Below are 24,308 nucleotides of genomic sequence, written 5' to 3' on the forward strand. Positions count from 1 at the left end.
TATGGATTCTCCTTCTTAAATATCTTGGAATCCATTCCCCCTTCTTTCTCTTTACATCTTACTGTTACAGCACATCATCTTTTCCCTGATCTGCTGTAGCAGTTTCCTAAGATGTCTCCCTGCCTTGGTCTTACTCTGCCCATTCTCAGTTTGCTTCCATACTGCTGTGGAGTAATTTTTCTAAGTCACAAATCTGACTATGTCTTGCAGTCTCCATCTGAAAACCCTTTAGGGACCCCTGATTCTCACAGGATTAAATGAGCTCTTAAGCATGGTGTTCAGAGGTGTGGGCAAAAACTTCCTCGTCTCTTGCCATCACCTTTGTGAACCTCGTATTTCTGTTCTGAGCTTCCATACCCATGTTGAACTACTCTAGCCATCTTTCTTAGAGTGCCAGCATCATTCGTGCCCCCATACATTTGAATGCACTATCCAGAAGATCCTTGTCTACCTGGCAATTTCTTACCTGAGACTTGGCTCCATTGTCATCTTTGTAATCTCTCTCCCCAGGTGAATTCAGCATTTCCTTCTCTGTTCCCACAGCATTTTGTAACATATACTCTTTCTGTGATTTGCATACTTTTCTGTCCTTTCCATCTTAATGTGAATTTCTTGGGATCAGAGACTATTTCTCTTTCATCCTTTTTTTGCCTGCTGTGTAGCAGGTTCTTCATAAATATTGAATGAATGGATCCGGTAGAAAATGTTGGTTTATGTTTAGAAGAGAGTTGTCATTTTAAGTTTTTAATGTTAATATTTAATATTTTGTCCTAAAGATGGTGGAGCCAGGGCAAGATTTACTGCTTGCTGCTTTGAGCGAGAGTGGAATTAGTCCGAATGACCTCTTTGATATTGATGGTGGAGATGCGGGGCTTGCAACTCCAACACCTACCCCTCCTGTACAGCAGGTAAGAGTTTTCCAAAGCCTCTGTAAAAAGTGAGTTTTTTCTTAATTTTATTTTCTATTATAGAAATAGGTATTGTTAAGCCTTAATTTTAAATATGCATGTGAATATTACTTGTATGTTGATTATTAGTCTTTATTCACAAAGTGGAAAATACTTGGCAGTGAAAATCAAGACATTTTCTGCTTTGATATATAACGTAAGAGATGAATTGCTTAGAGTTATTGTGGGAGGATCACTAATCTCAATAATTTGTCTTTGTACTTTATAGGAATATTTTTCTGAGGTTTCACTATACACATTCTCTGAAAGCAAAAATAAGATTCTTGTGTTAGCGTAGTTTAGTGACGATGTTATGCTTGCAAAGATTGTTACTTTATACCTGGTATCAGTGATTTTACATTCCATTTGAATGTAAAGCTTGAAAATTTTTTTTATTTTAATAAAATAAATACTTCTCTTGTTCTTGAAACAGAATTTACTGCCGTCATTCTTTATTTCTTTCTCTGATGTTGTTTTCTCTCCAGTCAGTGCCACTTAGTGCATTAGAACTAGGTTTGGAGACTGAAGCAGCAGTTCCTGTTAAACAAGAACCAGAGACGCTACCTACTCCAGCACTATTAAATGTTAGGGTAAGAATTATTTAGATTTGGCATTACTATGAAAATAGTTTAGGGTTGTAGTAAGAAAATAACCTTTAATATGAAATAGTTTTATTTCACTAGTTCTGCTTTTTGCTGCTTCTTTCCCAGTATTCTATCTACTCTCACCTCCTACTTTATAAAACGTTTCTTTCACTCTTCTGGTAGTTATGTTGATCAAAAGATTAAGGGGAAAGAAACCCCCATTTTTTTAGGTTATTTATTGCAAGTGATAGAAAATTCATGAGGTAAAGGTGAACTACACGTTAACCCACTACACTTCATTTTTACTTGCTTATTTCAGCTCTTGTCCATTGGTGTATATAATGTTTATGTGATTGTTATTGTGCTTTAAATGTGGAGTTCCACTGACCTTGCTTTAAACATAGCAGTTTTCATTGTTGTTGTTACTATAGGCTGGGCTGCACGGCTGTGGGATCTCAGTTCCCCAACCGGGGATTGAACCTGGGCCACGGCAGTGAAAGCCCTGAATCCTAACCAGTAGGCCACAGGAAACTCCTACACATAGCAATTATTAATTTAAGCTCTAGTGGTATAAAAGTATTGGACTGGTTAAAATTTGATAACTTTTGATAAATTATTGTTGAGAGTTACATTTAAGATTAATAGAATCTAGAAGATTCTTGTTAGAGAAGTCATTAACAAATAACTTGAAGGGGGAAAGAAGTAAAAATAGACTTAAATTTATAAAAATATCTGTGTTGGGGCTTCCCTGGTGGCACAGTGGTTGGGAGTCCGCCTGCCGATGCAAGGGACACGGGTTCGTGCCCCGGTCCGGGAAGATCCCACATGCCGCGGAGCGGCTGGGCCCGTGAGCCGTGACTGCTGAGCCTGCACGTCCGGAGCCTGTGCTCCGCAACGGGAGAGGCCACAACAGTGAGAGGCCCGCGTACTGCAAAAAAAAAAAAAAATCTGTGTTTTACTTTAGTTGGTTGAAGTCACAGACATTTGTTACCCTCAAATCTTGACTTTTTTTGTTCATTTTTGTCCAACTCCTAACTCCCACCCCCCAACCATAAAAATAAAATGCTATGTAGCTTTGCCTTAGGCTCCAAGGAAGCATCCGCATTATCACTGATGTTTGTAATTTACCTGGGTGGATCGTTCATGGGGCACAGGAATTTAAAACTCTGTTTGGTGGTCTCGTCTAAGTTAAACATTAGTATAGTCTGTATGATAGCAGACAGAGCATTGGACAGGAATCATAGAATGTTAGAAATGGAAAATGGTCCTCAGAGACCCCCGGCCTCCAGAGGTAAAGTGATTTGCCTAAGGTTGTCTGATTAGTTGGGGGCAGTGCTGGGATTAGAAATTATGTTCCTAGTCCTTGTGTTATGTAGGGTGACTATACATCACAGCTTGCTTAGGATACTCTAATTTTATGCTTGCTGCCCCCAACACTACTATTATATCTTCTTTTTCTCAAATGATGTATTTTAACTAGGTAGTTTATATCTAACGATATTTATTAGAACCAAAGTGCCAATGGTTGCGTAAGATGCTTAATAAGTCAGTTTTAGAGTTTTAAATGGCCTGTTGTGTTTGTGGATATGGGTTGCGTTAGAGAATAAAGAATTTTTCACAGGTGTGATGTATATGGTTTTCTTTTCTAGCAGCAGCCTCCATCTACTACAACATTTGTGCTGAATCAAATAAATCAGCTTCCGACTTTGGGATCTACGATTGTAATGACTAAAACACCACCTGTAACCACGAATAGGCAAACCATCACTTTAACAAAGTTCATTCAGACTACTGCAAACACACGTCCTTCAGTCTCAGCACCAGCAGCACGAAATGCCATGACCTCTGCACCTTCAAAAGACCAGGTTCAACTGAAGGACCTACTAAAAAATAATAGTCTGAACGAACTCATGAAACTGAAGCCACCGGCTAATATTGCTCAACCAGTTGCAACAGCAGCTAGTAAGTCTTTTTGTTTTCAATAGTGTCAACTGCTTGCCTTCGTTAAGATATGTCAGTGTGTTTTTAAGGGTTTGCTTAGGTTTTAAAAGAAGTAGTCATGACAGGAGATGATATCTGCATGACTCTGTGGACTTACAGTATTTATGCAATTCAAGGGAAGCAAAAATTTAGAAGCCTTAGCCTTAAGCTTTAAAATGAAGTGTGGGGCTTCCCTGGTGGCGCAGTGGTTGAGAGTCCGCCTGCCGATGCAGGGGACCCGGGTTTGTGCCCCAGTCCTGGAAGATCCCACATGCCGCAGAGCGGCTGGGCCCGTGAGCCATGGCCGCTGAGCCTGCGCGTCCGGAGCCTGTGCTCCGCAACGGGAGAGGCCACAACAGTGAGAGGCCCGCGACCCGCAAAAAAAAAAAAAAAAAAAAATAAATAAATAAATAAAATGAAGTGTGGAATTATCAAGTGGCTACATGAACACCATGAGATCTCAGTTTTATAAATTGTGAATAACTGGTTAACCTTTTTCTCAGGCATTTAAATCAGTGCTTTTCAAACTTTATAACTCTGAGTCACTTGGGGATCTTTTTTTTTTTTTTTAAATGAGTTTTTTTTTTTAAATTTATTTTTTGGCTGCTTTGGGTCTTCATTCCTGTGTGTGGGCTTTCTCTAGTTGTGGCGAGCATGGGCTACTCTTCGTTGCAGTGTGCGGGCTTCTCATTGCGGTGGCTTCTCTTGTTGCGGAGCATGGGCTCTAGGCGCACGGGCTTCAGTAGTTGTGGCACGTGGGCTCAGTAGTTGTGGCTCATGGGCTCTAGAGTGCAGGCTCAGTAGTTGTGGCGCACGGGCTTAGTTGCTCCGTGGCATGTGGGATCTTCCCAGATCAGGGCTTGAACCCGTGTCCCCTGCATTGGCAGGCGGGTTCTTAACCACTGTGCCACCAGGGAAGTCCCACTTGGGGATCTTTGTACAAAAACAGAGTCAGATTCAGTAGGTCTGGGATGGGGACCAAGATTCTGCATTTCTCATAAGCTTTTAGAGGTGCTGTTGCTGGTGGTCCTTGGACCATGCTTGAGGTGTAATGGGCTTTAAACTGATACTTTGCTACTGTAACTCTTACAGTTTTATGATTTTGCTTGTCATTAGCTTCATTGTATGTCAGTAGTCGTGTTTTTTAGTCAGTTTTCTTTTAAAATATATAAACTTTCATTGTAATGAAAATGAATAGTAATTCACTATATTTTCTTTGAAGAGTGAGCACTCAAAATACTTTTTTAATAATAGCTTTACTGAGATAATTTACATACCATTGTACCTTTTAAAGGGGTACAATTCAGTGGATTTTAGTATATTCACAGAGTTGTGTAACCATTACCACTAGCTAATCCATAATGCTTTAAGTGTAGGTTTAGATCTAAAGAGAAAAAGCTCAACAGTGATTTGATCACTCTTTTTTAGGAATTCATTTATGCATAAACACTATAAATTTTACAGTTAATTTTTCTTCTCTGGAGTGGCTTTTTTATTACTCACTTATTCAAAAGATATTTATTTATTTATTAATTGCCACACTACGAGGCATGTGGGATCTTAGTGCCTTGACCAGGGATTGAACCCATGCCCCCTGCAGTGGGAGCACTGAATCTTAACCGCTGGACCGCTAGGGAAGTCCCTGTTCTAGGATTCTGAGACTATGGCTGGGAAGAAAACTATTGAAATTTCTGCCCTCATAGAGCTTGCATTTGAGTGGAGAAAAACAGACAATAAACAAAATAAATGAAGTATATAGTATGTTAGATAGGGGTAGGCATGTGGAGAAAAATAGAAAATGGAATATGGGGCAGGAAGAGGTTGTATTTAAGTGGAATGCTTAGAGGAAGCTTTGTGTTTAGTGTAGTAAGGTAATTTTAAGGGTAAAATAGAATTTTTTTTTAACTTTGGCTATATCAAATTTTAGTAGTATAGTTTTAGAAACTGAAAAATGTGAACTATTTTTTCTTTTTTTGGCTGTGCCACTCGGCCTGCAGGATCTTAGTTTCCCAACCAGGGGTTGAACCTGGGCCTCATCAGTGAAAGCGCGGAGTCCTAATCACTGGACTGCCATGGAATTCCCAAAATGTGAACTCTTAAGAGGGATATTCTTTCCTTCCTTTTTCCATTGAGCTAAATAGTATTTGACTCCCTGCCTGGTGATTTATACTAATAACTAATACATAGCATCCCACTAGGCTCTTGGAATGGGGTGCTGGATATTGAATAGAGAGTTCCTCCTTCCAAACAGCTGCTTTATTTTTCCAATTGAGAGAGATAAGTTTTTTGTTTTTTTTTTTTTTTTTTTTTTTTTTGCGGTACACGGGCCTCTCACTGTTGTGGCCTCTCCCGTTGCGGAGCACAGGCTCCGGACGTGCAGGCTCAGCGGCCATGGCTCACGGGCCTAGCCGCTCCGCGGCATGTGGGATCTTCCCGGACCGGGGCACGAACCCGCGTCCCCTGCATCGGCAGGCGGACTCTCAACCACTGCACCACCAGGGAAGCCCGAGAGATAAGTTTTAACACCTGATACATAATTTTGTAGCAGAATTGATTGCTGGGAAGTTCTAATGTGCTTGTGTTTATAGAGTAGAGGGCCAGGGACTTCCCTGGTGGTCCAGTGGTGAAGACTCTGCACTCCCAATGCAGGGGGCCTGGGTTCAATCCCTTGTCAGGGAACTAGATCCCACGTGCCACAACTAAAGATCCCGCACCTGGCAATGAAGATCCTGCATGCCACAACTAAGACCTGACTCAGCCAAATAAATAAATATTAAAAAAATAATAACAAAGTAGAGGGCTGGGGCATTCTAAAGGAATGAGCAAGGAGTGTTTGTAGGTGATACAGAACTAACTTTGTCTTCAGTGACAAATGCAATTAAAAACATCAGATAATCTAATCTTTGAGTCCATACCTTTGTGCCTTTTGGCTGTAGTTTTACTCTTAAGGTTATTGTCCTGAACTGACTGGAGCCTGGCAGCTAGATGCCCATTGAGAAATTATTTTAACTGTCTCAGGATTGATTTCCATTCTGTGCCATGGAGAGCAGGACCACGGCCCTGACCTAGCTGAGGTGCAGGGCAGCATCTGGAATGGCTCCTGGGAGACTTAGGGGTGATCAGCAGTTAGTAGAAGCTGCTTTTCATTAAAGTCTTTGGATTTAATGAGGAGAAAGACTGCTGCTGTGCCATCGTGAGGAAAGAGTTTAGAGAGCAAAACAAAAGAGCTTTGGAGCTGACCGAGTAGTATCTAGTACAGTAACATCTCCCACATCCAGTATAATACTTCTTAAAAGACAAGTCAAGGCCATCCTTGTGTGGAAGGCTGAGAAATTGTCAGACTAGACCAGGGCTGAAAAAGAAACATGGTAAGTGAATGCCGAAGATAAACCAACTTTTGTGTTGTAGGAGAGGGTCATCTTTTTACTGAAAGGGAAGAATGTTAAAAGTGTCAAACTGCAAAGAGCGAGGTTTTGCATGTTCTCTCTCTCTCTCTCTCTTTTTTTGGCCGCCCCGCATGGCTTGTGGGATCTTAGTTCCCCAACCAGAGATTGAACCCAGGCCCTCAGCGGCAGTGAAAGCATGGAGTCCTAACCACTGGACCGCCAGCGGATTCCCTGCATGTTCTCTGCCCCTTTTGGAGCCCTTAGCCCTTTAGGTGTCTCTTTGGATTCTGATCTCTCAGTTGAGCTCCAGTCCTGTAACTCTTTCTATGAACTGTTCAGTGGCTCTCCCACAGTTATATTAAACAGATCTGTGCTCCTAAGTAAATTTATTATCTCTGTACCAGCTTCCTTATTTTGCTAACACTTTTATCCCAGCCATTTTGTAGTCCCAAGTGACAGGCCACCCAAATACTCCCTATCTTTTGGTAGAATACATAAGGTCATAATCTGTTCTCCTGGTGTAATTTTCACACTGTAATTGCAAGAATACCAGGTACTGGGAGTGCTTCAGGTATACTTGGAGGATGGAGGCTAGTTACAGGGGCTCAGAACTCCTCAACCAAGTAGTTCCTTTTTTTAAAAAAATAATTAATTAATTAATTTTTGGTTCTGTTGGGTCTTCATTGCTGCGTGCAGGCTTTCTCTAGTTGCGGTGAGTGGGGGCTGCTCTTCGTTGCGGTGCGCGGCCTTCTCACTGCTGTGGCTTCTCTTATTGCAGAGCACGGGTTCTAGGTGCGTGGGCTTCAGTAGTTGTGGCTCGCGGGCTCTAGAGCGCAGGCTCAGTAGTTGTGGCGCACGGGCTTAGTTGCTCCGCAGCATGTGGGATCTTCCCGGACCAGGGCTCGAACCCGTGTCCCCTGCATTGGCAGGCGGATTCTTAACCACTGAGCCACCAGGGAAGCCCCGTAGTTCTACTTTGATTGATACTTTGATGGAGAGGTTCTTGTGCTATATCTTAAAAGAGTTTGCAAACCACTGGTATAGAAGAACAGGTTCATTCTTTGGATCTTTATTCTGAGGGAAGACAGTAGAGTTCCCCAACTTTTTTTTTCCCTTCCAGAAATAATTATTTTGCCTTGAAAGTTAGTAAGTACCTCCAGATCAGGTGCGATTGATTCTATCTTGGTGATAATACCAGGTTTTGCACCAAGTGAAGTGTCACAGAGTAATGCTGGCTGTGGGTAATTGTTTTGAAATAAACTGCCAAATAGCGTTCTGGTTAAGGTGTCTTTTTGATAAATAATTTTCAAATTTCCTGTGCACATGTTTCCTTTTAAGTTGTTTTCTAATGTTAATTCTTATCTCCGTAATGACATATAGCGTGAGTATTTTTATCCTTATGCTTAATTTAAGTTAGAGATAAGCAGATTGGTATTCTTTGGTTTGTGAAGTGGGTAAACTTTACTGAATTTTTTAAAAACTGTAGGAAAATAGATATTTTGTTATAAAATGTACATTATTTCTCCCCCTCAGCTGATGTAAGCAATGGCACAGTAAAGAAAGAGTCTTCTAATAAAGAAGTAGCAAGAATATGGATAAATGACATGAAAATGAGGAGTTTTTCCCCAACCATGGTGAGTTTCAAAAGCTATATCTGTATTTTTGTGTGGTATGAAAGTACACTTGGCTAAGTGTAGCCCTCAGAAAACTTTTTGGGGTGAAGGGGAGCTTCTAAGCTACATAAACTAATGAACAAGCATTAAACCTCACTGGAATAAATTAATATATGCTAAACAAGGTGAATATAAGATACATATTTGATAGATAGAGTATTATACAAAGTACTGACTCTTTTCTATTGTGAATTTCATCTGGTAAGTAAAAAGGACAATGTGGAGTAACCAAAAGTATTTGATAATTATGTTCATTTTAGGATTGAGCCTTATTATATAGCTGGTTATGGGATGTCAGATCATATAATGGTTTAGTTGTGAGTAATTATATGTTAACATTATTTTTACATTTAGGAAATGCTATATGCTTCAGGTAAATTGATTCTGTGCGTGTATTTAATAATTACGCAGTGTAGAACCCTGCCTCTGTGTGGTGGGTTTCTGGCTCCCCATTTTAATAAACATATAATTAATGCCACATGGTTTAAGTAGTAATATAAGGTACAGCAAGAGGTAAATAGTGATGCTCGCAATAGGGCTTATGAGTCTGTAGGAAGATGAGACTCAGATGGCCTAGGAGGACTTCACTTTTTTTTTTTTAATAAATTTATTTATTTGTTTGTTTTTATTTTTGGCTGTGTTGGGTTTTTGTTGCTGCGCATGGGTTTTCTCTAGTGCGGCGAGCGGGGGTTACTCTTCATTGTGGTGCGCAAGCTTCTCATTGTCGTGGCTTCTCTTGTTGCAGAGCACAGTCTCTAGAGTGCAGGCCCAGTTGTTGTGGCGCACGGGCTCAGTTGCTCCGCGGCATGTGGGATCTTCCCAGGCTAGGGATCGAACCCGTGTCCCCTGCATTGGCAGGCGGATTCTTAACCACTGCGCCACCAGGGAAACCCGGGACTTCATTTTATGGAGGCAATGTCATGGAGTTTGGGTGTCGAGTCTGGAGAGACTTTGAGAGGGCATTTTAGGAAGGGAGCTACAGCATTAATAGGCACAGAGGAGGTGGTAGCTATATGCTTAGGATACTTGGCTTGCAGGAAGAAATTGGAATGGTTGACTGGGGGCTCTGTGGAGGGTCCTGAATTGAATTTGATGGACTTGGGACTTGGAGCAGCACCAGTGAGGCCCCTGGAAGTAGAGGGACCTGTTAGTGACTCAGGATGTGTTGGGAAGAAGAGACAGGTTAGGAGGTTGGTTAAGTAGTCCAGAAGGGAAGTGATAAGGAACTAAATGTCAGGGATTGCAAAGGTGATTGGAAAGGATGAAGGGAAAGGAAAAAAGAAAGTAAGAGGGGACTGCACATAATGATACCAGAGGATTGGTAAGACGGGGAGTGAAATACAGAATTGGAGAGGCAGCAAAGCAACCTGTGCCTGAGGTTTTGAATGGGGACCAGGAGAACAAGTGTTGGCAGTATCAGTTTACTTAACAGTTGAGTGCCAGCAGCTTACTTGGAAGTTGATTTTTGGAAAATAAGAATGCATTTTTCTTTAAGATTATTTAGTGCTCAAGTTCCCAGTCCAGCCCGTGTTGCCCATAACATGCCAAAAGTTCTATATTGTCCTAGCAGTTAAGAGACATCTAACAGATTGCAAACTGGTAGCCTGTGGATGAAAACCAATTGACAGGTGTTTTGTTTGGCATCCACATTATTTTGAAAATTTTTGAATGTGTTGCAAACACATAAAATGCTGATTTCCAGGTTCTCTTGAAAAATAGGAGTACCTGATAATCCTGGGCCCACATTCCTCACCTCGCGTTAACATGCTTAGAGTTGAGTAGTGAACATCTACTTTGTATGTTGGTCACACATTCCCCGTGTACCACAGTACCCTCCCCTTCATTTATCTCCTTGACCCTAAGCTTGGTGTCAGTTGCCATTTTACATCCAGCTGGCTTAGACATAATTACTTGTCTGGTCCTTGGATTTTGTGACCGTATTGTGTTACCAGCTAATCCTCCAATTATATACCTGCGGTATACATCTTTTAAAGGTAGGGAAAGACAAGGTAGAGGGAGAAAGGCGGCTGGTCATTTAGCACAGTGCGCACTCCTATTTTACAGATGAGGGAAAGGTGCAAAGGGGGATGGGCAGGACTCAGAATGTAAGTAATTTGCCCAAGGCTACACAGATAACAGCAGAAGTGGGGTCTGGGTCTGTTTCTTTGGCCAGCCCCATTTCATCTCTTATTTCTGAAACTGGATTTTTATTTTGGCATACTTTCTGAGAACATTCAGGTTTTCTTTGGATTTTTTTTCTAAGGACTCCATGGGTTGATGGCTGGATGTTTATCTCACATCTCCCTTTTCTTTCCCACATTTATTGAGCATCTATGTGCCATCATATGCTGCTCTAGACTAAATAAAAATAAATAAGTAAAATAAAAATAAAAGAGGAGCCTGACCTTACATTTTATTTATTTATTTGTTTGTTTTTAAGATAAACTTGTTTTATTTATTTTATTTTTGGCTGCGTTGGGTCTTCGTTGCTGCGCGCGGGCTTTCTCTAGTTGCAGCGAGCGGGGGCTACTTTTTGTTGCGGTGCGCAGGCTTCTCACTGCGGTGGCTTCTCTTGTTGCAGAGCACGGGCTCTAGGCGCGCAGGCTTCAGTAGTTGTGGCATGTGGGCTCAGTAGTTGTGGCGCACGGGCTTAGTTGCTCCGCGGCATGTGGGATCTTCCTGGACCAGGGCCCGAACCTGTGTCCCCTGCATTGGCAGGCGGATTCTTAACCACTGTGTCACTAGGGAAGCCCTGATGTTACATTTTAATGCCATGTGTCCTTGGCATTACCTGTAGGTCCTGACTAGGTTTTCTCTTTGTCCTTCTCCTCTCTTCCTTGGTATACTGGGTCCCACAGCTTCTTCCCTACATTCTTCCTTGATCAAGCCCACATTAATAAAGAGCTTCCCTTTATGGTTTACTGATAGTGAAAAGCAGCTTTTTCAGGCGCTTCTTAGTCCCCTATTCCTTCCTGCCTCTACCTCTTTAAGATTCTGTAGAGAAACACAAGGTAACATGACTATATTGACCATTCACTCACTTTGCCTGGGGCAGTCTGGGTTTACTGCTGTTTTCCTGGTGTAAGTTACTAATAACTCCTCATTTTATTCTCAGATGTGCTGACGTTTGGAGAGTAGGTGATATAGGATTCTGTATGATTGTTGTTGTGTCTGTGGAGACACAGATGTCTGAAGTAAATTCTCTGTCTTTTAGAAGAACCTTTAAACTCCAGAGTTTTCTAGGGTTTTGGTTTTAGGATCTAAGGGAAAGAAACAGATGAAGGTAACTGAGAAGAGGGTGGGATGTGAGACTTAAAGAGAGTTCCTGCCCGTGAGAATGTAGGACGTGCTGCTGGGGCTCATCCACCTTTTCTCTCCAGACCCCTTGTTCTTTCTATTCCTGGAACTGCAATGAAGATTGAGGACTGGAGGTTAGACTTCTGGGCATCAGGGAGGCTGGCAGGTAATATTGAAGGGGAAGGTAGTTTGAGAAGGTGGTGGAGCCCTGTGGTGACCCATTTGTGTGTTTGCGATGAGAGCAGGTCATGGATTATCTCTGCTTATCTTTGGAGGAGCAGGGAAACCATAGACTCTGACCCAGATATTAGGGAATATAGAAGTGGTATTTCCTGTTTCCAAGATTGAAGATAGTGGGTATTCCTACAGAAGAGTTTTTCTGTGTGTTGGCTGGGCCTCCAGTTTCTGGACTTAGTTGATTTTGCTGTCTCTGTTACAGAAGGTCCCTGTTGTGAAAGAGGAAGATGAACCAGAGGAAGAAGATGAAGAAGAAATGGGTCATGCGGAAACCTATGCAGAGTATATGCCAATAAAACGTATGTCTTTGGGATTTGTCAAAATAATGAAAGACTTCTGGGTTCCTTTTGAACTTAAAAAACTGCCACATACATTATTATGTATTAAGATCTATCCATGTTGGGTACCTCAGAATTTGATAAGTGTGAGCTTTGTAGTGTGTTTTTTTTTTTTTTTTGCGGTACGCAGGCCTCTCACTGTTGTGGCCTCTCCTGTTGCGGAGCACAGGCTCCGGACGCGCAGGCTCAGTGGCCATGGGTCACGGGCCCGCTCTGCGGCATGTGGGATCTTCCCGGACCAGGGCACGAACCCGTGTCCCCTGCATCCGCAGGTGGACTCTCAACCACTGTGCCACCAGGGAAGCCCTGTAGTATGTTTTAAACTAGAATATGTTTTAAAATAGCTACATGAAAATTCTGTGAGTTTTTAAATTTTCCTACAGAAATTCAGAGCTTTGCTTTGGAATGAAGTCTTTTAAAACCAGGAGTGAAAAGGCTTTTTCCTTTCAAGTTAATTTTGCTCATATCAGCAGTGATTATAAAATCATAGTAAATTACAGAAATGTAAACACGTATCTTAGCTTTATAGTTTATACAGCTTATCTAAAGCAAATTATAAAAACATGGGAATCTTAAAAATAAAATCTGCTACTATTCGAATTCAGTGGTTTAAATTAACACCATTGCTTCCTTTTTTCCCGTAATGACCATGATTCATTTTTTTAGTGGCCAATGTATTAAGTTGAAAATGAATAATTTTTAGTTTTTGTGTAAAATTTTTCACTTTTTCATTTTATGGGGGTAATAAGATGGAAAAAAATCTATGGCTAGAATTTTTCTCTCCTATCTGGCTTTCTATAAAAAGTCACCAATAAGATCACTTAAACTAAAAATCTCTATTTACCAACTATGTATGGATTCCAAGGTCCCATACTTTCCTGGTTATTTAAAATGATGTCTTTAATCTAGGATTATGTTCTGTTACTACTGGAGAACCTGGTGGTATGAACTGCGGTGGTGTTTTTCTAGATCTTTTTAATCAGCAAGTCTCTATTTAAACCATAGGTAGTTGATAAATAGGTAATTTTAGTCAAATTTAGACAGTACTTTACCATCAGTCAGTGACTTTATATAGGATCCCAGGGTGTACAGTTACTTCTTATTATATTTTCTCTGTCAGGAGAAATATTGCAATATCTTATGATAAGACTGGGAAGTGTTATTACTTAGAATAATTAAAATGAAATATTTTAAAATTTTTATTTAGTAAAAATTGGCCTGCGTCACCCAGATGCTGTAGTTGAAACTAGTTCTTTATCCAGTGTTACTCCTCCTGATGTTTGGTACAAAACGTCTATTTCTGAAGAAACCATTGATAATGGCTGGTTATCAGCATTACAGCTTGAGGCAATTACATATGCAGCCCAGGTAAGCTGTGTAATTTATAACTACATACAGTTTTTATCTTTAATTTTAGTTCACAATGTATAGTTGTTTTAATTCAAAGTTAAGTTTTCCTTGCATGAAAATCTTATGAATGTGATTTTTATAGAAGTTTTATGTGTTAGAAAATTAAAGGGGTAGTGTGGATATGGGGAATGTGTTTCTAGTGCAAATGATAAATTGTCATAACCTTTTTGGAATTCACTGGGAACATGTATTAAAATTAAAAATACCTATATCCTTTTACCTAACAATTCCATGCGAGTCTGTTTCATAGAACTATTAGATAAGAACATATATATATATATAAGGCTATCTGTTGCAGCTTTTTTTCCTCCCAGTGGCTAAAAGCTAGAAAAGATTTGAAAGCTCCCACCCTTGGGGAGTGATTGAATAACCTTTGGTATTACCATACGGGTGTTTTACCAGCTTTTATATTATGTCAATTGTCTTGAAAGGATTTCTGAAATACTCCATTTTTGTAAAATAAATAGGCAACCATCCCCCATATTTATGTTTTATAAAAAAGTTTGTATTTAGTTGTACAGTCCTTGACAAATTATGGAAGAATACTCACCAATTTTTTAACTTTAATTACCTGCTACATACGAGGGTAGCAAGAAAAAAATACACAGACCTCAGAGATAGGGCAGGTTTGGTTCCAGACTACCACAGTAAAGCAAATGTCACAATAAAATGAGTCGCATGAAGTTTTTGGTTTCCCAGTGCATGCAAAACTTAGTGTTTACACTGTAATGTAGTCTGTTAAGTGTGCAATAGCATTATGTCCAGAAAATGTACATACCTTAATTTAAAAATACTTCAATGCTAAAAAATGCTAACCATCATCTGAGGCTTCAGCAAGATGGGGGGAGGTCTCGCCTTGGCGTTGATGGCTGCTAAATGATCAGAGTGGTGGTTACTGAAGGCTGGAGGGGCTGTGGCAGTTTCTTAAAATAAGACAACAGTGAAGTTTGCCGCATCGATTCACTCTTCCTTGCACTAATGATTTCACTGTAGCATGCCGTGCTGTTTGATGGCATTTCACCCACAGTAGGACTTCTTTCAGAATTGGAGTCAGTCCTCTCAAACTCTGCCACTGCTTTATCAACTAAGTTTATGTAATCTAAATCCTTTGTTGTCGTTTCAACCATCTTCACAGCATCTTCATTAGGAGGAGATTCCATCTCAAGAATCTGCTTCCTCCACTGAAGTCTTGAACCCCTCCAAGTCATCCATGAGGGTTAACTCCTGTTAATGTTGGTATTTTGATCTCTTCCCATGAATCATGAATGTTCTTAGTGGCATCTAGAAGGGTGATTCCTTTTCTGGAAGGTTTTCAGTTGATTTTGTCCAGATGCATCAGAGAAATCAACTATCTATGGCAGTTACAGCCTTACAAAATGTGTTTCTTAAAGAGTAAGATTTGAAAGCCGAAATTACTCTTAGCTCCATGGGCTGCAGAAAGGCTGTTTTACAAAGCAGGCATGAAAGTGACATTGATCTCATTGTACATCTCCATTAGAGCTCTTGGGTGCATTGTCAATGAGCAGTATTACTTTGAAAGGAATCTTCCATTCTGAGCAGTAGGTCTCAACAGTGGGTTTCAAATATTCAGTAAATCATGTTGTAAACAGATGTGCTGCCTTGTTCCATTTGTAGAGCACAGGCAGCGTAGATTGAGCATAATTCTTAAGGGCCCTAGGATTTTTAGAATGGGAAATGAGCATTGGCTTCAACTTCAGGCCACCAGCTGCATTAGCCCCTCATAAGTCAGCCTGTCCTCTGAAGCTTTGAAGCCAGACATTGACTTCTTCTCTCTAGTTATGAAAGTCCTAGATAGCATCTTCTTCCAAAAGAAGGCTGTTTCATCTACATTGAAAATCTGTTGTTTAATGTAGCCACATTTATCGATTATCTTAGCTAGATCTTCTGGATAACTTGGTGAAGCTTCTGCATCAGCACTTGCTGTTTCACCTTGCAATTATGTTACGGAGATGACTCCTTAAACCTCAGGAACCAACCTCTGTGAGCTTCACCTTGCAATTATGTTACAGAGATGACTCCTTAAACCTCATGAACCAACCTCTGTGAGCTTCACCTTGCAATTATGTTACAGAGATGACTTCTTAAACCTCATGAACCAACCTCTGTGAGCTTCACCTTGCAATTATGTTACGGAGATGACTCCTTAAACCTCTTGAACCAACCTCTGTGAGCTTCACCTTGCAATTATGTTACAGAGATGACTCCTTAAACCTCATGAACCAACCTCTGTGAGCTTCAGAGTTCTTCTGCAGCTTCCTCACCTCTCTCAGCCTTCGTGGAATTAAAGAGTTAGGGCCTTGCTCTGGATTAGGCTTTGGCTTAAGGGAATATTATGGCTTGTTTGATCTTCTTTCGAGACCACTAAAAGTTTCTTCATGTCAGCAATAAGGCTGTTTCGCTTTCTTATTGTTTGTTCACTGAAGTAGCACTTTTAATTTCCTTTAAGAACTTTTTTTTTCATTCACAATTTGGCTGTTTGGAGCAAGAGACCTGGTATTCAGCCTGTCTAGGCTTTCAACATGTCTTCCTTATGTTGTAATCATTTCTAGCTGTTGATTTAAAGTGAGAGACATGCAGCTCTTCCTTTCACTTGAATGCTTAAAGAAGCCATTGTAGAGTTATTAATTGGTCTAATTTCAATACTGTTGTGTCTCAGGGACTGGGGAGGCTGAAGGAGAGAGAGAGAGATGGGGGAAATGGCCAGTCAGTGGAGCAGTCACAATACACACAACATTTATTAATTAAGTTCACCATCTTATATGGGCGGGGTTCATGGCAGCCCGAAACAATTAAGATAGTAACATCGAAGATCACTGATCACAATAACAAATATAATAATAATGAAAAAGTTTGAAATAGTATGAGAATTACCAAAAAGTGACTCAGAGACACGAAAGAGCAACTGCCGTTGGAAAAATGGCACCAATAAAATTGCATGATGCAGCGTTGCCACAAACCTTCAATATGTAAAAAATGCGTTATCCCCTGAAGTGCAGTAACAGTGAAGCACAATAAAATGAGGTATGCTTGTATAGTTACGTAAAGAAAGTATCCACACTAAGCCAACTACATGCCATTTCTATAAAAACAGAATGTTAATATATGACTAAAACAAGGTATGAAAGACTGATTGCCAAAATATTTAAAGGAATAGATAATTACCAGCGTTTTCTTTTTCAGCAACATGAAACATTCCTACCAAATGGAGATCGTGCTGGATTCTTAATAGGTGATGGTGCTGGTGTAGGAAAAGGAAGGACAATAGCAGGAATCATCTATGAAAATTATTTGTTGAGTAGAAAAAGGGCTTTGTGGTAAGTGCTAAAGACTGGCTGTGGAAGCTTTTGTTTGTGAATAATCCAGCATATGGGGATGGGTCTTTGTGAGTAGGTATATTTTTTTGAAGTGCCAAGGCCTGGGTTTATTTATTCCTGAATATTGCTAGAATGATGGGATTTGTATTGAATTTGTGTGTTTTTCTTTTCCCTTTTTTTTGTGGCAGGTTCAGTGTTTCCAATGATTTAAAGTATGATGCCGAAAGAGATCTGAGGGATATTGGAGCAAAAAACATTTTGGTCCATTCATTAAATAAGGTATGAAAGTTTTCTATTCAGTTGGTCATTCAATAAATATTGACTTATCTGTGAGATGGGAATAATAATAGTTTCTACTTCGTAGGGTTGTTAAGAGGATTAAATGAGTTATTTCACAGAAAGCATAGTGAGTGCTAGCCACTATTGTTGGTTTTCGGATTACTAAGTGTTAAATAATGTGTTAGGTAGGGTTATGTAGTGGCAAACAAAATAGGCATTGTCTGTTTTTATGGAGTTTATTCTCTTACTCTTCAGGGTTTTTCGTTTGTTTGTTTTTGTCTGTTTCTGAAGTTACTGTATATGGGTGAAACTCATATACTTATGAGTATAAGGGTGTAGTGTGATAAAGCTATATGGACAGGTAGTGTGCCCATCGCATCATATAGAGAGAATTGTGATTTGGACACTGGTTTAGATATTTGTACATTCAGTGGACTTGTATACCCGTACCTGTGTTCATGTTAAAACAGTTCTGTCAAATGGAAGAAAATGTGTTTCATTATCTAGAAAGCACAGTTCAGTGTTCATTTAGCAAATCTTTATTGACCTCCTACTATGCAGCAATTCCTGGAGTCACATGGGTAGAATAGACAGACCTAGTTCCTGCAGGTGCTTCCTTGCTAGCCCTTTGAAAAGAAGTAAATGTAAATCTACTTTCCATGCGAGTCCTAAGTTGCTTCAGTGTTGAGTCCTAAGTTGCTTCGGTGTTGTTGCCCTGCCCATCAGTGGCTTTTTTTGGGTGAGGGTTACTGAGTGGTTTGTTGGGTTAAGTACTGTGTCTTGAATGACTACTAGCAGTTCAAAACTAAAACATGTAAGGGGCATCTAGAAATATTTTTGATTTCTAAATCAGCATAATTGAGGAAGACCACAGTAACTATTAATCATAATTCTTATATATCAGATCTTAATTACAGTGCTTTGCATGTAGTAAATGCACAATAAATATTTGTAGAACGAATATTGTGACCTTTTCTTGGGGAGTTTGGTTTGTAATCTTTTTTTTTTTTTTTTTTTGCGGTACACGGGCCTCTCACTGTTGTGGCCTCTCCTGTCGCGGAGCACAGGCTCCGGACGCGCAGGCTCAGCGGCCATGGCCCATGGGCCCAGCCGCTCCGCGGCATGTGGGATCTTCCTGGACTGGGGCACGAACCCGTGTCCCCTGCATCGGCAGGCAGACTCTCAACCACTGCGCCACCAGGGAAGCCCTGTAATCTTTTATTGATGATAGACTTTTTTGAGACTTTGATGAAAACTGGATCCTTGTACGTTAAAGTTATACACACACACACATAAACACACACGAGAGGGTTCATGTGTGTGTGTATGTATGTGTACGCATGTGTATGAGAAATTTTGTGTATGATCTTAAGAGGTCCTTTGACTTTCCTGAAGCCCATCATGGTACCACCAGTTTCCTGCTGTAGAAATCTGGGTGGGATAAATATTTTAGAGACTAAAGTGTATTTATTTAAGTTCTTCTCTTTTCTTTTTTAGTTTAAATATGGAAAAATTTCTTCCAAACATAATGGGAGTGTGAAGAAGGGTGTGATTTTTGCTACCTATTCTTCCCTCATTGGTGAAAGTCAGTCTGGTGGTAAATACAAAACGAGGTTAAAACAACTCCTACATTGGTGCGGTGATGACTTCGATGGAGTGGTATCCTTTGCAACAAGTTTTATAATTTTTAATGACACAAAATATAACACACAGGAATTCTGAGGTTAAATAAAAAGACTGCTGGAATGAGAGCATTAATGATTACATAGAGTCCAAGGGAGTCAGAAAATTGATTCTGTTTTGTAGCTGTCATATAGGAGGCCAGTATTTAAGTTCCTGCTTTAGGAAAATGTTAATAGGTATGGGACATGCTGAATACTATATTCCCTTCTTAACTTAAGTGATTTCCAAACTTATTTGCTCATAGCATACCTTTTACTATCCTGCATGAGGATCACCAGTTTTTGAAGTACTGATTAAGTTGGTTATCAGTTATGCTTCTATTTAACAAAATTTGCTCAAATTATCTGTGTGGTGGACATTTTTAGCCATAGTGGATCCTTTCGTTCATTCTAATTAAGAATTAAATATCCAGTTAAGGAGTGACAGTGCCGTAAGGTGGCAGCCACCACGGGCTCGGACAGTTTATGAAAACTGAATATACAGCCTTAAGATAGAATGTGGACCTAAATACCCAGAAGCAACCCCCTTTGTAAGATTTGTAAGAAAAATTAATATGAATGGAGTTAATAGTTCTAATGGAGTGGTGGACCCAAGAGCCATATCAATGCTAGCAAAATGGCAGAATTCATATAGCTTCAAAGTTGTCCTGCAAGAGCTTCGATGCCTAATCATGTCCAAACGAAATTTGAAACTTCCTTAGCCGCCTGAAGGACAGTGTTACAGTAGTTAATCAAAAAGAAAAACCACAGGCCCTCCGCTACCCACCTCCCATTCGATTCAAGCAGTCTTCATTTTCTGCAGTAGTAAATTTTCTAGATGCCCAAAAAAAAATTAAATATCCAGTTAAGGTTAATGCCAGATTCAGTGAATGCCTCTGTGGCTGGGGGAAGGGGGCTGTGGAGATCAAGGAGAGGCACATAGAGGGCTTCGTTGATATTTGTGATCTTACAGAAAAAGAAAACCATCTGAAGCAAATATGGCAAAATGTTAAGGTTTGACAAAACCAGATGATAGGTATAGGTATGTGGATATTAGTAAAAAAAAAAAAAGTTAATGCTCAGGGGCTTGTTATCAACAGCATCCCTCCCCCTAATAATCTTGATTCTTTTTTTTACTCCAGCTACCATCCCAGAAATCTTGGATGTTTCCCAAGTCCTAAGTGAAATAAAAGTTAACTCTTCCTGAAAGATTGGAGACACTTGCTACTAATGTGACATGTTCCTTAATTTACTCCTTACAGATAGTGTTTGATGAATGTCATAAAGCAAAAAACTTATGTCCTGTTGGTTCTTCAAAGCCAACCAAGACAGGCTTAGCAGTTTTAGAACTTCAGAACAAATTGCCAAAAGCCAGAGTTGTTTATGCTAGTGCCACTGGTGAGTAGTTACATATTTAAAAGAGAGAGATACATATGTTATTTTTTCAGCTATAATATGTTTTGTCTGGGGGTTTTTCAGGTGCTTCTGAACCACGAAACATGGCCTATATGAACCGTCTTGGAATATGGGGTGAGGGAACTCCATTTAGAGAATTCAGTGATTTTATTCAGGCAGTAGAACGGAGGTAATGCAATTTACAGTATACACTATTTGTTCTCAGTAGCAATCTAAAAGAGGTGTTATTGCTAAAATCTCTTCCATGTATGTTAAAGCTCTACTATATTTAATGATAGTTACTGTGTGTTTTAATTTTATTCAGAGGTGTTGGTGCCATGGAAATAGTTGCTATGGATATGAAGCTTAGAGGAATGTACATTGCTCGACAGCTGAGCTTTACTGGAGTGACCTTCAAAATTGAGGAAGTTCTTCTTTCTCAGAGCTATGTTAAAATGTATAACAAAGCAGTCAAACTGGTGAGCATGTTTTTATTAACTCTTAGTACTTTTAATGTACCTGATAATGTATCTGTTAGCCAATTTTGTCCAGTCAGGAGTATATTTTGTCCAGTATACTCCTGTCAGCTCACAGGAGTATATTTCTGCTATAAAACAACAGATAAATCACTGGTTCCTTATTTTCCCAATTTTCTCTTTGTTAAAGTAATTTATAAAAAATAGCCATTTATTTTGGTTGTATAGTTTTAAAAATCACAATGTAACTGTTTCCTAAAATGACTGCATTAGTTAATAAGAATTTTGGGACAGCTCTATGTGAGCGTCCTAAAAAACATTTGTTTAGAGATTCCCAAGTTACTGAAAATGCTTTGTTGAGTTAATGTTAAATGGTGTCTTGCACTTTATTTTGATTGAATTAGTCATTTTAAAATCACACTCAAAAGATTGAAATATCTAAAAAAAAAAAAAAAAAAGATTGAAATATCTAAAATGTTGATTGTGCACCTTCAGTGGGTCATCGCCAGAGAGCGGTTTCAGCAAGCTGCAGATCTGATTGATGCTGAGCAACGAATGAAAAAATCCATGTGGGGTCAGTTCTGGTCTGCTCACCAGAGATTTTTCAAATACTTGTGCATAGCATCCAAAGTTAAGAGGGTTGTTCAACTAGCTCGAGAAGAAATCAAGAATGGAAAAGTAAGTTGGAGAATGCATTAACAGGTTCATCTTTGGTTATGTGTTTTAGTCTTTTGAGTGTTGAGGCTTTCTACTTAAAAAAGCCTTTTCTTTCTAAAGGGTACTTGTAAAAACTATTAACGTAGTAAGACTTTAAAAAATGCATTTTTAAGATAATAAAAGCAATACGTGTTTATAAAGAATTTGGATAGCTCAAAAGTATAAACAAACATCACTATAATTTGGCTAACCATAGATGTAACAACTGATAACACATGGATATATATATTACATTAAGGTGTTTTCCTTTTTGGTAAATACATATTTAGTTAAAGCACAAAGAACTGGGGCAGGGGCGTCAGTAGTGTCCACTGTTGTAATACTGTTTCCTAGCTAAGTGTATTACATGTAGCATGTCTCAAATATATGTAGAATAAATAAATTGGTACACACATACAGTAATGGGTAATTCTTGTTTGAAATCTTTTTTTAAACTAAATATTTAAAATATGTCTTAAGAAACACATAGATATTTTTATTTATAATTAATAATATTCTTTTTTGCCTCCAGTGTGTTGTAATTGGTCTGCAGTCTACGGGAGAAGCTAGAACATTAGAAGCCTTGGAAGAGGGTGGAGGAGAATTGAATGATTTCGTTTCAACTGCCAAGTAACGTTTATGGTTTTGAGTTTTTACTTAGAAATCTGTTTAAATGTTGGCATTTCTTGGAGGCAAAATTTTTGCGTTTTAAAGTTTTTCTGATTTTAGTTTTTATGGTCCTGTGTATGCATAACAACATGTCTATTGGAAAACAATAACATAGAAATGCTGAAATGTTAAGTATTTTGACAATATTATGTCCAGTATTTGGACTAACTGAAGGACTTGATTTTTGTTTGTTTTGTACATCTTGGAAATCTGACAGCTTGGTTTAAGATACTCAGTTTTGTTTTGGCTTTGTGTATTGGAAACTACCATTATCCAGAGGAGCAATATAGTTTAGTTTGCCCCAGTTTAGTATGCTCTAATATAAACATTGCAAATAATCCTGAGATAGTCAAAAGAGATTTTTAAAATGTTTTCAGACACTGGTTTTCAGTTTGTTTGCCTAACAGACGGTTCTAACTCTGGTAGCAAAAAACTTTTGCTGCCATGCTATCTTTTGCCTTAGGGGACACATTCAAGTGGCTCATTTTAAGATAGATATAACTTAAAACTACTTTTAAAAGCAAAACATGGCACCTGCTAACCTGTATCTTTCCTGTGCTTGCCTGCCTAGTATTGCCTCTGAAATGATAGGCACTAGTTACAGGGAGCTATTAAGCAGTTGAAGTGGCTAGTCCAAATTGAGATGACCTTTAAGTATGAAATAGACACCAGGTTTCAAAGACTTAAAGAAATACAATGTAAAACATTTCATTGATTACATTTTAAAGTGATATGTTAAGTTAAATAAAATATTATTAAAGTTAGTTTCACAAGTTTTCTTTTACTTTTTAATGTAGCTACTAGAAAGTGTAAAAATTGTGCTTGGCTTGCACTGTATTTCAGTTGGACAGTCTTGGCCTAGAATATTAAAATTCATTTGAGCTGGATTATCAGTATTTTGTAAGATTGAATAAAATGTACTTTTTATTTTTTAAAAATTTATTTTATTTCATTTTTATTTATTTTTAAAATATTTTCTTGGCTGTGTGTGTCTTCATTGCTGCACGGGGGCCACTCCTCGCTGCAGTGCACGGGCCTCACATTGCGGCAGCCTCTCCCGCTGCAGAGCACGGGCTCCAGGCACGTGGGCTTCAGTAGTTGTGGCACGTGGGCTCAGTGGTTGTGGCTGGCTTGAGGGCTCTAGAGCGCAGGCTCAGCAGTTGTGGTGCACGGGCTCCATTGCTCCACAGCATGTGGGGTCCTCCCGGACCAGGGCTTGAACCTGTGTCCCCTGCATTGGCAGGCGGATTCTCAACCACTGTGCCACCAGGGAAGCCCCAAATGTATTTTTTAGTAAGACATAGATTTTATTATTTGTAACTCCTGCATGTACCTGAAAATGGAAAATATATGTGAAATAAATTGGTTAAAGGATTGTTAAAGTCCTTTACATTCAGAATCCAACTCTTTTGAATCACTTGTTGACTCGAGTCACTGATGTGCAATTTTTCTTCATGGAGTCTTCCTCTGTGCAGCAGTTCTGAAAAAGAACCAGGAACCATTGGTGCTGAGTTCCTAAGCCAGCTTTACAGTTATGTGGAGTTAACCTACTTTTGATATCCAATTTGGAAATGCTGCTAATCAAGTATACTTATTTTAAACAAATACATTCATTAAGACTTTATGTATAATAAACTATTTTGCATACTGAGCCACTAACTGTCACTTTTTCTCTCTTCGAACAGAGGAGTGTTGCAGTCACTCATTGAAAAACACTTCCCTGCTCCAGACAGGAAAAAACTTTATAGTTTGCTAGGCATCGATTTGACAGCTCCAAGTAACAACAGCTCACCAAGAGATAGTCCTTGTAAGGAAAATAAAATAAAGAAGCGGAAAGGTGGGCACTTTTCTTTAAATGGTGCTGGAAGTAGTATAAATTTGAGCATCTTGATGCAAGCTGTATTTTGGGAATGTACTGCCTTCCTTGAATCTGCTCATGTCGTTT

General features: G+C 39.4%; 1 protein-coding gene and 1 pseudogene across 7 annotated transcripts in view; both read left to right on the forward strand.

The window, feature by feature from the left end:
- The first annotated feature begins 590 nt into the window (after positions 1 to 590).
- The window catches only part of SBNO1 (strawberry notch homolog 1), a 45,692-nt gene continuing 21,974 nt past the window's right edge, over positions 591 to 24,308 (forward strand). The window contains exons 1-15 of one of the 7 annotated variants that reach the window (XM_024758502.1): positions 591 to 908; positions 1,433 to 1,537; positions 3,181 to 3,493; positions 8,431 to 8,531; positions 12,310 to 12,403; positions 13,650 to 13,810; positions 17,054 to 17,187; positions 17,376 to 17,466; positions 18,964 to 19,125; positions 20,390 to 20,525; positions 20,607 to 20,712; positions 20,848 to 21,001; positions 21,494 to 21,676; positions 22,227 to 22,324; positions 24,049 to 24,200. In XM_024758502.1, the coding sequence (XP_024614270.1) occupies positions 777 to 908; positions 1,433 to 1,537; positions 3,181 to 3,493; positions 8,431 to 8,531; positions 12,310 to 12,403; positions 13,650 to 13,810; positions 17,054 to 17,187; positions 17,376 to 17,466; positions 18,964 to 19,125; positions 20,390 to 20,525; positions 20,607 to 20,712; positions 20,848 to 21,001; positions 21,494 to 21,676; positions 22,227 to 22,324; positions 24,049 to 24,200 (2,122 nt within the window). In that variant the 5' untranslated portion in view covers positions 591 to 776. Of the gene's footprint in view, positions 909 to 1,432; positions 1,538 to 3,180; positions 3,494 to 8,430; positions 8,532 to 12,306; positions 12,404 to 13,649; positions 13,811 to 17,053; positions 17,188 to 17,375; positions 17,467 to 18,963; positions 19,126 to 20,389; positions 20,526 to 20,606; positions 20,713 to 20,847; positions 21,002 to 21,493; positions 21,677 to 22,226; positions 22,325 to 24,048; positions 24,201 to 24,308 lie in introns of all 7 variants that reach the window. The other 6 variants (XM_024758506.1, XM_024758499.1, XM_024758501.1 and 3 more) reach the window with 6 other exon arrangements.
- Positions 19,316 to 19,879, forward strand: LOC112408794 (ubiquitin-conjugating enzyme E2 variant 1 pseudogene; annotated as a pseudogene).

Source organism: Neophocaena asiaeorientalis, unplaced genomic scaffold (genome assembly GCF_003031525.2).
Source record: "Neophocaena asiaeorientalis asiaeorientalis breed wild unplaced genomic scaffold, Neophocaena_asiaeorientalis_V1.1 scaffold77, whole genome shotgun sequence".
NCBI classification, from domain to species: Eukaryota; Metazoa; Chordata; class Mammalia; order Artiodactyla; family Phocoenidae; genus Neophocaena; species Neophocaena asiaeorientalis.